Here is a 14,705-nt window from a genome sequence, read left to right on the forward strand (position 1 = left end):
CTCCCACAAGCCGTGTGCTAATTACCCCAGCGCTGCCGAGAGGAAGTGGCTGATTGCTTTTCCAGCACCAAATTCCTCCCGGCCTTTCTGAGCCTGGCGTCAGCCCAGGAGTGGGGGGCCTCGGCCCTGCCCCAGCCGGGGGGTGGGGGTCCTGGGCAGCCCTGGGCGGGTCCTCTGGGGGGACGTCGGGAGGACGGAGGGGCAGAGGCAGGCTCAAGGCAGAGTGGGCAGAAGGGGCTGGCTCAGCAGAAGTCCCACCGGCCCGAGTCCTGGGACCGCGGGCATTCCCACCTGGCTGGGAGGGGGTGAGTGCGTGGGGGCCTCACTCGGCCGCCGGGGCCCCCTTGAGCCCTCCCGGACCCCCTGCCCGCGGGGCTCCCCATTCCAAGTGGTCGCGCTGGATGGGCGTTCCCCGCGCCCTGTGACGCCCTGGCTCGTCCCACCCCACGGCTGCTGTCCCCGTGCTCCCCCCCACCCTGCCCACATCGGGGACGGGCTGAGTCCGTCTTCCCCGGGTTGGGGCTAAGCCGGGCAGCCCCCTGCCTCTGGGTGGCTAGGGCGCGTGCCGGCCTTGGCAGCCCGCCTGGGCGGCCCCAGACATCCTCCCCTGCGCCCCTGCCTGCCCTCGGCCTGGAGAATGGGTCCTTTGTTGGCTCTGGACCGGACGGACAGCTGACCTGGCTGGGCTGTCGCAGCCGTCGGCTGGCCGAGGGGTGGTGGGGACGGCCATGGCCGCTGACCTCCCTGGGTCTGCTCGGGGGTCCCCTTTGCAAGCACCCATGCCAGCGTCTCTTGGGCACAAGGCCACCCTCAAGTGGGGCCAGCCTGCCGTGGGGTCAGCAGGGCTGGCTCCAGTTCCCCCACGTGGGAAATAGGCTTGGACTCCCCCGGCCTGTCTGGGGCTGAGCGGTACCCATGGCGGCACCAGGTTCTTGTCCACGGCCTGGTACCAGGAGGCCACCTGGCTCCCCCAGTGCCAACTCCCACTTGGCTGGCGGGACAGGGTACACCCAAAGAGAGAGCAGAGCCAGACTGGAGAGTCCCGTTTCCCTTTGGGGTCAGCTCAGCAGGTTTGCACGGGGGCGGGTGGGTCCCCTCTTAGCAGGTGTGGGGCAGGGAGGGTGGCCGAGGCCGAGGCTGGCAGAGGAGGGAGGTGGCGGCTGTAGGGACGGAGGGTGCCGGAGGGTGCCGGAGGCTGGCCCTGGCCCGGCCCCCGTGCCCGGGTCACCCAGAGCCTCCAGTTTGTTCTGTGTGGGCGGGCCCAGCTGCCTGGGAGGGTGGGCTGCCCTCAGTAGGTGGTCCTCCAGCGGACAGCTGTGCGGCTGAGGTATGAGCCTGGGCGCGTGCATTCCCAGCTGGCGTGTGCGCCGCTGCCCTCCGCCAGCCCTGTGCCCACCCGCTCTGCTCCTCGGCGCCCCTGCTTCCTGGAAGCTCCCCCCAGGCAGGGCGGCATGCTGGGGGCAGCTCCCGCGTGAGCCAGGGTGGCGCCCTCGCCCCTCCGAGCCTCAGTTTCCCCTTCCACAGATAAACACAGTGGAGCCGGCCGTGCCCGAGAGCCGGGGCTGGGATGGCGGCAAGCGTTTACGCGCACGTGCAGCCTCTGCCAAGCCTAGGCAGCGCACGGGGGCCCCTTCATGCTCGGCACCCCCCCGGGCCTGCGGGGGGTGGGGTGCCTGTCTGCACGAGGGGGTGAGGGTAGCCCGGGGCAGGGCAGGTGGGTGGACAGATGGGCGCAGGGCGGACGGACAGCTGGACGTGTGTGCTCCCAGCCGCTCGCCTGCTGCAGCTGTCGCGTGCCACCTGTCCGTGTCGGCATGTTGCTGGGGGGGGGGTGGGGTGTGTCCTATTTTGGAGCTGGGGCTTACCCCGCCCTCCCCATCCACGGGGGCTCGGCTGCCCCTTCCACCTCCCCGGCCCCCTGGGAGGGAGGCGGGCTCCTCAGGGCAGCCCCCCAGGCGCCCACCTCCGTGCTGCCTGTGGGGTCCCTGGCTCCCCCGCTCCCCTGCACAGTTTCCCTCCCTCCCCTGCTGGCTGAGGGCACTGCCCGTGCGATCTCCACTCCCCCACCCCGCTTGGGCCAGGCTGGCCTCGGGTCCCCAACCAGGCCAGGAGGGCGGGTGTCCGGGCCGGGACGAGGCCTCTGGCCCGATGGAGTTGTCCCATTCTAGGAAAAGTCTCCTTGCTGGAAAGAGTCTCGCTGTGGACCCCAGGCTGCCGCTGCTGCTGGTCGGGGGTGAGGGCCTTGCCGGGTCCCTGCTCGGCCGGGGGTTGGCGAGCGTGTCCTGCCCGGGCCAGGAGCTGGCCAGGACCAAGGCAGGCAGAGCCCGTGAAGGGCCGGGCGGCCGTGCTGGGCTGGACACTCCATCTCGGCCTTGGCTGAACGCCTGGGCAGCGGGGGGCCTCTCCGGGGCGGGAGGGCCGGGGGCTGCGTGGCTTAGGCGAGAAGCGGGTGCACTCATTTGTGTTCCTAGGGTGGGGGACCCCGGGACTGGAGCTCTGGGTCTCCGCCTCCCCTGCCCCCTCTCTCCATACGTCCTGCTCCCCAGCCGGCCGTGGCAACCCGCCTGCCCAGATGGTGTGGCCGGCTGCTCGGCCCCGGGGGTTCCCTGGCCCCCAGGGCCTTGGCTCAGTCCTCGTTTAATCTCAGGTCAAGTCTGGGTGGGAGGACGAGAGGTGTTAGCCTTCCGGTCCTGCTCGCCGCACAGATGGGGAAATGGAGGCACCGATGGGAGGCGCCGCCCCGGGGTGCTGGGGTTTGAGCCCAGTCTGGGGGGCGCAGGGGCTGGGCCCTGGCCCGCTGGCCCTCCCCTTGAGGCCATCGTCACTCGGGGAGCTGACCGGGCACCCCGGGAGCCGTGCCTGCCCTCCTGCCCGGCGGCGGAGCGGGGCGGCGTTGGGGGGCCACACGCCCTCCACCTGTGGCCCTCGGAGGAGGCTCCAGCGGGGCCCGGGCCGGGCCGTGGTCTTTGGCGTGAGAGGTTCCCAGCCCCGTTCCGGCTGCGTCGTGGGCAGGCCTGGGCCGGCCGGGGTGGGGCAGACTGGGTCAAGCCCAGGCCTCTCCCTCAGGGTGCCCGAGGCCGGGCCACCGCGGCCCCCTCCTGGAGTCCAGCCCTCCCGGCGGCGTCCGGCTGACCGTCCCCACCCTTGGGGCAGCAGCCGGCCCGTTTCTGCAGGCGTCTCGGCTGAGCCCCCCCCCCCGGCTGCCTCCTCCCCTGCTCCCTGGCCGTCCCCCCCCAGCCCGGCCGCTCTTCCGGGCCTGGTTTGACTTAGGCCTGCTTGGCGGGGAGGCAGCTGAGCGGATGTGGGGGGGGCTGGCTGGCCTTCAGGAATGCGGCCCTCCCCCTCTCGCCACAGCCGGCTGCCTCTTTGGCCCGGAGCTTGGGGGTGGGGGGGGCGAGCCCAGAGACGCGGCGCCCGCCCTGGCTGGCTGCCCCCCCTCCCCCCGGGGCTCCGGCCCCTGCAGCCCACCCTGGCCGGAGTCGAACTTGCCGGGGTGGCTTTCGTTAGACGTGGGATATTTGGGGGCAGCCTTCCTGGGAGGGGCTGGCTTGGGCCGAGCTGGGCCGTGGAGTTGGAGCTGCCTGCTCGGGTCACAGCCCGGGTTCCTGGGACGCTGGCCCAGATAGGGGAGGGCCGGGCCGCTGGTCACACAGCAGGCGGGCTGTGCCGATGCCCGGCCGGTGCCCGTGGGAGCCAGGGGCTGGTCCAGCGCCTCCCGTCGTCTCTGGAAAGCCCCCTGGGTCTCTCGGTTAATTAAATACGTTTGTTTGGTAAAAGCAACTAAAAATACTTGCGGCTTGTGAGCCGCGGAGGAGGAGCGCCGGCTAATTAGCGGCCTGGCTGGTTTGGGATCTGGAATGTGTTTCCAAGCCCTGAGCCGCCTGGCCCCTCCCGCCAGGGTGTTTCCCACCCCCAGGACCGCCCAGGTTCAGGCTCCAGCCCTGCCCCGCACGGCCCCTGCCCCTCCCAACCCCCCCGAGGCGCTCGGTCCCTTCCTCAGCCACACTGATGTGTCCCATGTCCCCCGCGGGCGCCGGGCTTCCGCCCCCTGGGCCCCGGGGATGGTCAGTACTTCTTCTGGATGTCCGTGGCCTGGGCCCCGGGCACGCTGGGGACACGGTGGGCCGCCGTGGTCCCCGGCCCCCAGATCCCTCCCCTGGTGTGGCTCCAGGGACGACCGGACACAGCCAAGGCCTGCGCTGACCCCAGCCCTCGGGGGGTGGGCGGGGGAGCGCGCAGGGGCTTCCAGCGTCTCCGAGCTTGGCCTTGTTCTCGCGGGGCTTTGGGGACTCTGAGGCTGGGCCTCGGATCCCCGACCCTCAGAGGGGCTGGGCTGGGACCGAAAGGCCTGCCCCACTCAGGCCCCCCCCACCTGCTCTCCACAGATCCTGGTGGACCTGGCAAACCCCGGTGGCCGGCCAGCCCTGGCCTACGAGAGCGTGGTGGCCCAGGAGGGCAGCCCCATCCTGCGCGACCTCGTCCTCAGCCCCAACCGCCAGTACCTCTATGCCATGACGGAGAAGCAGGTAGGTGCCAGCCCGGGCCGGGCCAAGGCCGGGCAGGGGCCCGCCGCGAGCTGGGGGGCGATCGCACAGCTGGCTGGCAGATGTGCTTTGGTTCATGCGTCCGTGTGTCCCCTGATTATCCCTGTGTCCCCCCGCATGTGGGCCTGCCCCGGTCACCAGGGAAGCCCTGAGACGCCTCTGGGTTCCTGTAGCCTTGGTTGGTCCTGGGTGACTCAGGGAGCTGGCGACTGGCAGCTGCCTCCAACCCCCAGACGACTGCACCCTCTGCTGTGGCCTCTGGTGATCACTGGACGCCATCAGGCAGCCTGGGGTCAAGGAGCTGGCATTGGTGGTTCCCATTCCAGAGTCTTCCTCCAGACAGCGCTAGGGTGGCCTGGATAGCTGCCAGCCTGACCACAAAAACACTTCATAAGAATAGGAGAAAAACCCTCAAAAGCAGAGGCACAGGGCAGTGGGTGCTCTCCGAGGGGCTGAAGCGTGCCCCTGGGGCCCCTGAGCTCCGGGCCCTGGCGTGGTCCAGGTGGGGTGGCCCTGCTCCTCCAGGACATGCAGCTTCTTGGACCAGCCTCAACTTTTCTCAACCTGGTGACCCCTCGGCCCGCAGGCAGGGGTGCAGGAGGGGCGGGCCGGGTGCCAGGGGCAGGGCCGGGCCTCCCTCCTGGTCCACGCTGATTCTCCACCGCGCCCCTGGTCCCCTCCCGCTGCCCTGTCCTTTGTGTCGGGACCGAGTCACGCTCCCAGGTGCTTCTGCCCTTGGGGGCTCGCAGGGAAGCTGGGTGCGGGAGGCGGGTCGGTGTGAGCCCCCCCCGGCCTCGTCCCCGGCCCAAGACTGGGGGCCGAGGAGCCCGGGGCGCTCGGGACGCCGGGCGCTGGAGGGAGTCGGGAGCGGCGGGCGTTCACGCTGGCCGAGGCCGTCGGCTGGCCGCTCGCCGCCCCTGACCCGCTCGCTCTCTGGCCGCGGCCACCCTGGCTGGGCCAAGGCAGGGTCACACGGGCGCGGGCGGGCCCAGGGGTGTGGAGCTCGTCCGGAAGCCACAGCGGGGTCAGGCGTGGGCAGCCTGCAGGGCCGGGAGCGGCTCGGACCCTGGGAGGGGCTGCGCCTGACCAGGGTCGCCCTCGCTCCTGCCAGGTGACGCGGGTGCCAGTGGAGAGCTGCGTGCAGTACACGTCGTGTGAGCTGTGCCTGGGGTCACGGGACCCTCACTGCGGCTGGTGTGTCCTGCACAGCACGTGAGTGGGGCTGGGCTCGCGAGGGCTGGTGGGCGAGGCGGGCACCCATGTCTCTCCGGGCGGCTCTCGGCTCCCCTCCGAGGCTCCCCAGGAAGCCCCTGCCTCCCGGAGCATGTGCTTTCCGAGCTGCCATCCCCCACCCCAGGAAAGACGGGGCGCGGAAGGGTTTGCGGGGCTGCGCGAGGCGGGGGCGGCTGCGGCAGCGATGTCAGGGGCTGCGGGGGAGGACCTGGCCGGCTGGCTGGGGCGGGGGCGGCCCCGACTCCCCCAGCCGCCTAGCCTGCAGGCCCCTCGGCGGTGGGCTGGCCCGTGGCGCTCTCCGTGGAGCCCCCGCCCCGTGCCCAGCCGCGTCGCCCTCTGCCCACAGCTGCTCGCGGCAGGACGCCTGTGAGCGGGCGGACGAGCCCCACCGCTTCGCCTCGGACCTGCTGCAGTGCGTGCAGCTCAGCGTGCAGCCGCGCAACGTCTCCGTCACCATGTCCCAGGTCCCGGTAGGTGCGCCCAGGTGCAGGTGGGCCCGGGGCTCGGGTCCTGGTAGGTGCGTCGGGCGTGGGCTGGGCTGGTGGGTGGCGATGGGCACCCCTTCCACCCACACCTGCCCCTGCGCCCGCAGCTTGTGCTGCAGGCCTGGAACGTGCCCGACCTCTCGGCCGGCGTCAACTGCTCCTTCGAGGACTTCACGGAGTCGGAGAGCGTCCTGGAGGATGGCCGCATCCACTGCCGCTCGCCGTCGGCCCGTGAGGTGGCGCCCATCACGCGGGGGCAGGGTGAGTGCTGCTGCGCGGCCCGGGGCCTGCCCCTGCCCCTGCCCCTGCCGCGGTTCATGGGGGGACGGTACTGGTGCTGCAGGGGCCATAGTGGCAGGAGCATGGGTGGGGGGTGAGGTCAGAGGCTGGCGGGGAGGCGGGCCTTGCACCAAGTGCCCCAGGGGCTGGCGAGGACTCTGAGCCTGGCACCGTCAGTGAGTCACTCAACAAACTCTTACCAAACTGCCCTGGGCCAGGGCCCACTCTGCTCACCCCATGTGGCCCTGGCAGCAGCCCCATAAGGTGGCAGCTGTGCCCCTTTCATCGAGCAGGAGGACCAAGGAAGGGAGCAGTGGGTCCGACCAGACAGCAGGCCCCAGGCGGGCTGCCCCCTGCCCCTGCCATAGCGAGGAGCGTGCCCCTTTGTGTTGCTGGCGCAAGGGGTCTGGAAGGTTCTCGGGCCGTTACTTTTTCCCTGTTCTGGACCTTGGCTCCTCATTAACAGACGGGGTCCTTGGCCAGGCTAGGGGGCTGCTGGCATGCTTGCCTGGGCCGGGGGTTCTGGGTCTGCCACCCTGGGGAGCCCCCGCCAGGCCTGTGCTGTCTCGGGCAGGAGACCAGCGGGTGGTGAAGCTTTACCTCAAGTCCAAGGAGACGGGGAAGAAGTTTGCCTCCGTGGACTTCGTCTTCTACAACTGCAGCGTCCACCAGTCGTGAGTGTCCCGCCCGCCCACTCCGCTTCCCTCCTCTCCCCACCCCAGGAGCAAGAGACCTGCCCGTGCAGCTCCCAGCCTGGGGCCCGAGCCACGAGGACGTGGGGCTGGGGCTGCTGGAGCCAGGGGGATGGACAGGGGGATGTGTGGAGCCGGCGCCTGCAGGGCCCCAGGGGCGGGCCTCGTGGGGCCTTGGGCAGCCGTGGAGGGGCCGGGTGGGAGGGGAGGCGCTGACGTGCACGTTCCGAGTCCTTTAGGCGGGAGGCAGTCTGGGTGTGGGGCGGAGGTGGGAGGCGAAGGAGGCGGCCGAGAGGCGCAGTGGGGCAGGAGGGGCCGCCAGACACCGCCGCTCGGGCACTGCTGCAGGTGGCTGGGGGTGTCCCCGGTGCCCACTGCTTTAGGCCGTCGTGTCCCCACGGCGGGGCCTGGCGGGCTCGGGCCTGGCACTGGCTGCCTTGGGGCCTCCTGCTGGCCCGTGGGCCGCTCGCCAGCCTCAGGGACGCCAGGCCTGCCGCAGCTCCTCCGCGAGCTGGGCATGGGGGCTCAGGAGCCACGCTGGGTCTCTGACCGGAGAGGGCACAGGGTGGGCCGGGGCACTGAGGAGGCTTCGGGAAGGAGCGTCGGGCGCACGGAGAGCCCCTTAGTTTCCGGCTTTGCCTTTGTTTACTGGTTGCCTGACTGCATGCTGGTTTCCTCCAGGTCTTAACTAAGCACCTACTGTGTGTCAGGCAGGACCCCCCAAAAATGCCATGGAGCTTTTCCTCTTGGGGTGGGGGGGTGTTGGGGCGGAGGTCCCGTGGCCTCTGATGAGCAGGGCACAGGGTGCCTGGGGCGTTGGCCAGAGGGAGGGCTGGGGGCCGGGTGGTCCTCGAGAGAAGGCGAGGTGGCGTGCTAAGGGCTACCGAGGAGGGCGCGTCGTGGGTGGGGTGCCGGGGAGTTTGGCCTCCGCGTTTGTTTATGCGCGTGAAGGGATTCACTGCCTCCCTGCTGCGACCGTCCCCGTTAGGGGCCTCGGGATGAACCAGGGACGCGGAGGGACCTGCTCCCTGCCCGGGGCACGCCCAAGCAGGGGAGACGGCCGTGCCGGGCTGTGCCTTCTGTCCACCCGCGACCAAAACGCCAACCCGAGTTCACGTTCCACACGATTAAAACGGCTCCCGGGCCGCGTTAGCCACGTCCAAGTGCTTCAGGCCCCGCGGGCCAGCGGCCGCTGTGCTGGGCAGCGCAGCTCCACGTGCGCCCCTCGTCAGGAGTGCCCGGCCCTGGGGTGGGCTGGCGGGGAGGCGCTGGCCGGAGGCCAGGTCCGCAGAGGTCCCCGGAGGCGCGGGGAGCGGCACGGGGCTGTGGGGGAGGGGTGAGCAGCCGGCAGGGGCTGCCCTGGAAGGGCCTTTCGGGGTAACAGGGTGGCACGTGGGGCGGCCGTGGTGGTCCTGGAGGCCTGGGTGCCAGGGCCCCCCGAGCCTGTCTCCCCTCGTGCCCCCGCAGCTGCCTGTCGTGTGTCAACGGCTCCTTTCCCTGCCACTGGTGCAAATACCGCCATGTATGCACACACCACGCCGCCGACTGCGCCTTCCTGGAGGGCCGCGTCAACGTGTCCGAGGTAAGGGGGCGGGGGCACCCCACGTGCTGCCCGGAGGTAGGGGGGAGGGCGGGGGCACCCCACGTGCCGCCCGGAGGTAAGGGGGCGGGGGCAGGCGGGGGGCAGGCGGGGCACACCCCATGTGCTGCCCGGAGGTTGCTTGGGGCCCACGGACCGGGCGCCTGGGACGAGAGCAGGGCTCAGGGGCTCCGTGTGGCCCAGCGCTTCCAGAATGCTCCGCTGAGGCTTACGGGCCCCGGGCCCCGCCTCGGTTGAGGGGATGGAGAAAGGGGCGCCGGGGGAGATCTGGGGGGGCTGCCGGGGGAGGGGCGGCACACGCTGGGTGGCAGGCTTGTTGGTGGACCGGGTACCCCGAGGGACCTGTGCCGTTGGAGGAGGCTGTCCTGGGCTGTTGGGGCCCGTCCTGGGCTGTCGCAGCCTGGCCAGGCTGGTGGCTCGTCGTGGGCTGTCATGGCCTGGCCAGGCTGGTGGCCCATTCTGGGCTGTTGTGGCCCGTCCTAGGCTGTCGTGGCCCGTCCTGGGCTGTCGCGGCCTGTCCTGGGCTGTCACGGCCCGGCCAGGCTGGTGGCTCACGTGGGCCTCATCTGGGCCACCCTTGGGGAGGCAGAGGCACCCTGACCAGGTCGCTGCTCGGGCTGGACTGTGGGGCCGGCCTGGGCGTCCCGGGAAGCTGGGGAGGGGACCCGACCAAGCCCCAGGGCTGGTGTGTGTGGGGGCCTGGAGTGGGGGCGCAGCCGGCTCGGCTGGATCCCTGAGCGCCCCGTGGTGGGCGGGGGGAGACTCGCGGTTGCCCTGCATGGTGCCGGCCCCTTCCTGGAGCCGCTGTAGGCGCTGCGTGGTCGTTGAGGGTGATTAGGCAGCCGTTAGTTTGGGACCTGGGTGAGCCACCAACCTCACTTAGGATCAGCGGCACGGCTTCTCCTGGAACCCGAGGCACTCAGGACAAGGAGGGGGATCCACAGGGCCAGGGCTCAGAGTGGCGGAGTCCACAACCCCGAGCGGGGCAGGCAGCCAGGCTTGGAGCCAGGAGCCTTCCCTTTGCTGAGGGCTCCTCGCTCTGCCGGCCGGGGGCAGGGGAGGGGGCGTCCCGGTGTGGAGTGCTGGAGGGAGGGAAGGCTCCAGGCCCCACTGGGGGCGGCCGGACGAGCCCCTGGGCTGAGGAAGAGCATGTCCGTGTTGAATTCCCATGATGCTCCTGTGCCCGCCTGTCCCCAGGTCACCTCCTCCAAGAGGCCCCCCTTGACCACCTCTCGGAAGTAGCGCGCTCCCTCCTGCCACTACCACTCTCTTGTCTGGCCCTTTGGCCTCGCTCTGTCCTCTCCAGCGCGTGGTCTCACGCCTGAGTGGTGTTGGCGCTGCTCTGTCTCCTTCCGTCAGTGGTCGCACCGCACGCCTCGTGCTTCTGGGTCCCTGGGGCACGTCCTCGCTGGGGAAGGCGGATGTGGCGTGAGCGGCAGGGCCAGCAGTAGTGGGGTCATAGGCCATGCACGAGCAGGGGCTGGGGGCAGGTTGCACGAGGTGGGCGCAGCCTCTGGGGGCAGAAGGGTGCTGGTGCCCACCCTTGTGCTCGGAGGTGGTGTGGGGGCTGCCCCTGTGGGCTGCTGGGGAGTTTAGGTTTATTCCAGGGGCGTGAAGGCACTGGCAGGGGCAGGCGGCTGCGGTGCTGTGGAGAGCCCCGTGGCCACGGAGTGGGGGCAGCAGGGGGTTGGGGTGGCCTTCGGAGGCCAAGGTAGCCCAGCTCCTCACTGGTGGCCGCTTCTGACCCCCTTGCTCTGCCCAGGCCAGTCAGCGCCAGGACAGCCTCGGCCAGTGGAGGGCAGCGGGCACACCAGGGGGACCGTGGGGTGCAGGGGCCTGGGAAGTGAGGACAGCAGGTTTGGAGCTGGCCTTTAAAGGGCCTGGCCTGGGCCTGGGGAGTCACGGAGGGAGGACGTGGGGTTGGTGTTTTAGGGAACGGATTCATTCCACGGGTACTTGGTCTGTCCTTTGGCTGTGCTGGAGGCCAGCAACGGCTCTAGGTTTGTACTTCACTAGTTCTAGGGAATGTAATACGTGCAGAGACTTAAACCAGTCGAGCTGTTTGGAAGGACTTGGCGCACAGTGGCCGACAGCACGCCCCTCCCCTGCCCTCGGGGTACCCCACTCTGTTCTGGTTGGGGCTCACTCTTGCTGGTGGGGGCCTCCTTGCTCTTAATCCGTTCAGACCCCTTCGCCTGGCTTTCCCGTCCCGGACACCCATCTCCAGCCCCTGGGGGTAGGTGAGGGTCTGGCTCCCCCGCCCCGTCACGGGGAGGAAGCGCTCAGGGCTCCAGCCTTGCCCCGTCGGCCTTCGGCGCGCTCAGGAAAGTGTGTTTTGCTTTGAGGTGGAAGCAAGCAGGGCACGTTGGCCCCGGAGAGGAGGGGGCTGGGAGGGAGGGCTGGAGCGAAGGGAAGGGGCTGCTCAGGTGGGTGACGTCCCCAGAAGGCGCCCGGGGGGCTCCAGGGCTGGTTCCTTTGCTGCAGGGAGTGGGGGGAAGCAGGTGTCCTGCTGGGGAGGGGGCTTCAGGTCGTTGGAGTCTCTGGGTGGCTTCGGTTTCTCCAGGGAGTTTTGAGGTGTGGACGGGGAGACTCAGATTCCATCTGGGATCCTGCGAGCACGTGGCGGGCATGGCGTGGCGGTGCGTGAGGCGTGGCGGGGCACGGTGTGGCGGGCACGGTGTGGCGGTGTGCGAGGCGTGGCAGGGCATGGTGTGGCGGGCACGGCGTGGCGGTGCACGAGGCGTGGCGGGGCATGGTGTGGCGGGCACGGCGGGGCCGCTGGTGCTGTCCCCCGTGGCCCGAGGAGTCGACTGGGCAGTAGGACAGCAAGGCGTGGCCGTCCTGCCGCTTCCTTTCTGGGGTACCTCTCCCGGTGGCTCCGGTTACCCCCTCCCTCTGTGCCCTGGAGGAGCCAAGGGGAACTGGGCCCCGGGAGTCACGCTGGTGCTGGGGCCAGGAGAGGAGGCAGGGCAGGCAGAGGAGATCCCGGCCAGTGCGGGGGGAGGGCGAGGCCCCCATGGGGGCAGCTGAGCCCAGCCAGGGCCCGAGGCCGGAGGCTGCATGGGGGCAGGGCGAGGCGAGGCGTGGCCGTGCGCGAGGCGTGGCGGTGCGCGAGGCGTGGGTGGGATGGGTGGGGAGAGGGTAGCAAGCAGCTCAGCCTGTTCTCGGGCCACTTGAGGGGGCTCCAGGGCAGGCCTGGGCTTGGACCTGCGAGGACTCTTGCAGCCCCCTGCTTGTAGCCGGGTCCCCACGGCCCAGCGAGACCCCAGCTTGGTGGGCACACGGACCCCACGCCCTGAGACCCAGCGAGGATGGACAGGTGGTGGCCGCAGGCGGTGAGGGGTGTCGGGGCTTGTCGGGACCCAGGAGGAGTGGGGTTGAGGCAACAGCCAGAGTCAACCAGGCAGGAACCCCAGAGGAGGGGCGAGGGGGGCCGGGAGCCTGGATGAGCTGGCAGGAGGGTCCTTGGGCTTGAGGGGCTGGTCTGGCCTTTCCTTGCCCAGAGACCGGCCCTGGGGCCCTCAAGAATGGGGACGCGCCAGGATACCTGCTGCGGCCTGAGCCCTGCAGCTGGAGGTGCCCCCCCTGCCCGCGCCAGGGGTGTCAGCGGGGCGGGGAGCATTCCTGCACAGCCTCGGGAGCGCCGGGCCCGAGCCCCCACCCCCTCCCAGGCCCCCAGGCCCCCGCAGCCTCCTGGCCCGTGCCCGCCTTGGGAACCAGTGCGGGCCTTGGGGATTAGCACCTGTTTTCAGCGTCTCTATTTAAAGCGCAGCCCAGGGGTGTCCCCACGGGGCCACCCCCTCCGCGGCCGCCAGCCTGCTGCAAGGAGGCCCGGCCGTTGCATCAGTTATTGTTGCCGAAACGCGGCCCCGGGGGCCCCTGGGCTGTTTTTCTGCCGGGCTCTGGTTATTTTTATTTGCTCCCTGGGCCCCCAGCCGAGGGCCGCCCGCCCCCGGGCCGTGCTCGGGCGGTTTCTGCCTCGGGGGCCTTTTCACCCGCGGGCCAGATGGGGCCCCTTGGTCGCCAGGGGGAGCGGTGGGGTCCTGGGACGCCGGGGCGGGTCACCCAACCCCAGGTGGCCCCAGGCGGCCCCAGGTGGCAGGCGTGGCTTGGCGGGAGCAGAGCCCCGGCCTCCCGCGTGGACACGGGGTGCCCGCGCTGCGGACGTGGCCCCGGCCTCCCGCGTGGACACGGGGTGCCCGCGCTGCGGCCGTGGCCCCGGCCTCCCGCGTGGACACGGGGTGCCCGCGCTGCGGACGTGGCCCCGGCCTCCCGCGTGGACACGGGGTGCCCGCGCTGCGGACGTGGCCCCGGCCTCCCGCGTGGACACGGGGTTCCCGCGCTGCGGCCGTGCCCGTGGCCTCCCCCGTGGACACGGGGTGCCCGCGCTGCGGACGTGGCCCCGGCCTCCCGCGTGGACACGGGGTTCCCGCGCTGCGGACGTGGCCGTGGCCTCCCGCATGGACACGGGGTGCCCGCGCTGCGGCCGTGGCCGTGGCCTCCCCCGTGGACACGGGGTGCCCGCGCTGCGGCCGTGGCCGTGGCCTGCCGGGGCGTGCCCGCCTCGGCCACCCCACCCCGAGCTCAGCCGAAGCCCTCTTGCCACCAGGACTGCCCCCAGATCCTGCCCTCCACCCAGATCTACGTGCCCGTGGGCGTGGTCAAGCCCATCACCCTGGCGGCCCGGAACCTTCCGCAGCCGCAGTCGGGCCAGCGTGGCTATGAGTGCCTCTTCCACATCCCGGGGAGCCCAGCCCGTGTCACCGCCCTGCGCTTCAACAGCTCCAGCCTGCAGTGCCAGAACTCCTCGGTGAGCGCGGGGCACGGAGCTGGGCTGCGGGGTGGGGGGGCCGCCCCGTCGGGAGCGGCTGGGAGAGCACCCCTCAGACGCCGGAGCGGGCGACTCCAGAGCGCAGCCTTGTGTGCAGAATTTGGCTCTGCGTGGAATGTTCCGGAGGTGGGCCGAGGCCGTCGGTTCTGAGCGTGTCTGGTTGCTCCAGAGCACGTGCCCTGGACTCCTCTTTTATGTTGCTGCGGCCAAACGGCATCCAGGGCACTCTGCGCCCTTGCGATGAGCAGGAGGGGCCGAGAGGAAGCCCGCTTGGTGCTGCCGATGTAAACCGCAGGTGTCAGAGGCGTTGCCCAGCTCAGCGAGTCCAGCGCTAGGCCGTTCTTTTCAAGACCCAAACCGTCCTGTGCGCGGGCATGCCCTGGGAGTGGCCGGGCCAGGCCTCTCATCCAGCTCGCCTTGTGACCTCGGGCAGGTGCCTGTCATGCCCTGGGCCTCGGTTTCCCCGTCGGTCCAGGAAGAGGATGTCCTGTGGAACCTTTTCCTGGAGTTGGCCGAGGCCCTGATGGGTGGGTCGGTGGTCCTGGGCGCCAAGGGAGGGGCGTGGCTGTCTGTGAGGACTGGGAGGGACCTGGAGGAGGCCGCAGATCCAGCTCCCCACAGTGTCCGTCCCGCAGGGAAGGGGTCTGGCCGCAGCGGGGCTTCCTTGGGGCTGGCTGCAGGATGTTGGGGGGCCGCACTCAGCCCCCTTGGCCTGGGCCCTGTAGCCCACAGGTGGACCCCAGGGATATTTCCTGTCCCCCCTTCTCCCATTCCTCATCACTGAGCCCCCCCACTGCCCTGGACTCACCCCCCGTCCATCCCTCCGTGGTTCTCTAGCGCTCCACTCTCCAGCCTTCTCCTTCTCCGCCCTAGTCTCCCTGTGCCAGGACTCCCATTGTCTCCACACCCTGCCCCAGTCTCCGGCAGCCTCTTTCTCTGCATTTCCCTTCCCCTCCTCTCCCTCCCTCCCCCTTGCGCCCTCCCTTCTCACCAGGCCCACATTTATCTTCCCTGCAGCCGTGTTTAAAAGGAAAAGGGAGT

At 70.7% G+C, this 14,705-nt stretch overlaps 1 protein-coding gene across 1 annotated transcript in view; it reads left to right on the plus strand.

Moving 5' to 3' along the window:
• Positions 1–14,705, plus strand: part of PLXNA1 (plexin A1) — a 52,544-nt gene that overhangs the window by 11,217 nt on the left and 26,622 nt on the right. The window contains exons 3-9 of the mRNA XM_058288874.2: positions 4,386–4,526; positions 5,656–5,756; positions 6,124–6,247; positions 6,370–6,523; positions 7,116–7,215; positions 8,701–8,815; positions 13,443–13,643. Coding sequence (XP_058144857.2) covers positions 4,386–4,526; positions 5,656–5,756; positions 6,124–6,247; positions 6,370–6,523; positions 7,116–7,215; positions 8,701–8,815; positions 13,443–13,643 — 936 coding nt within the window. The remainder of the gene's footprint in view (positions 1–4,385; positions 4,527–5,655; positions 5,757–6,123; positions 6,248–6,369; positions 6,524–7,115; positions 7,216–8,700; positions 8,816–13,442; positions 13,644–14,705) is intronic.

The sequence above is a fragment of the Dasypus novemcinctus genome, chromosome 26 (genome assembly GCF_030445035.2).
Source record: "Dasypus novemcinctus isolate mDasNov1 chromosome 26, mDasNov1.1.hap2, whole genome shotgun sequence".
NCBI lineage: Eukaryota > Metazoa > Chordata > Mammalia > Cingulata > Dasypodidae > Dasypus > Dasypus novemcinctus.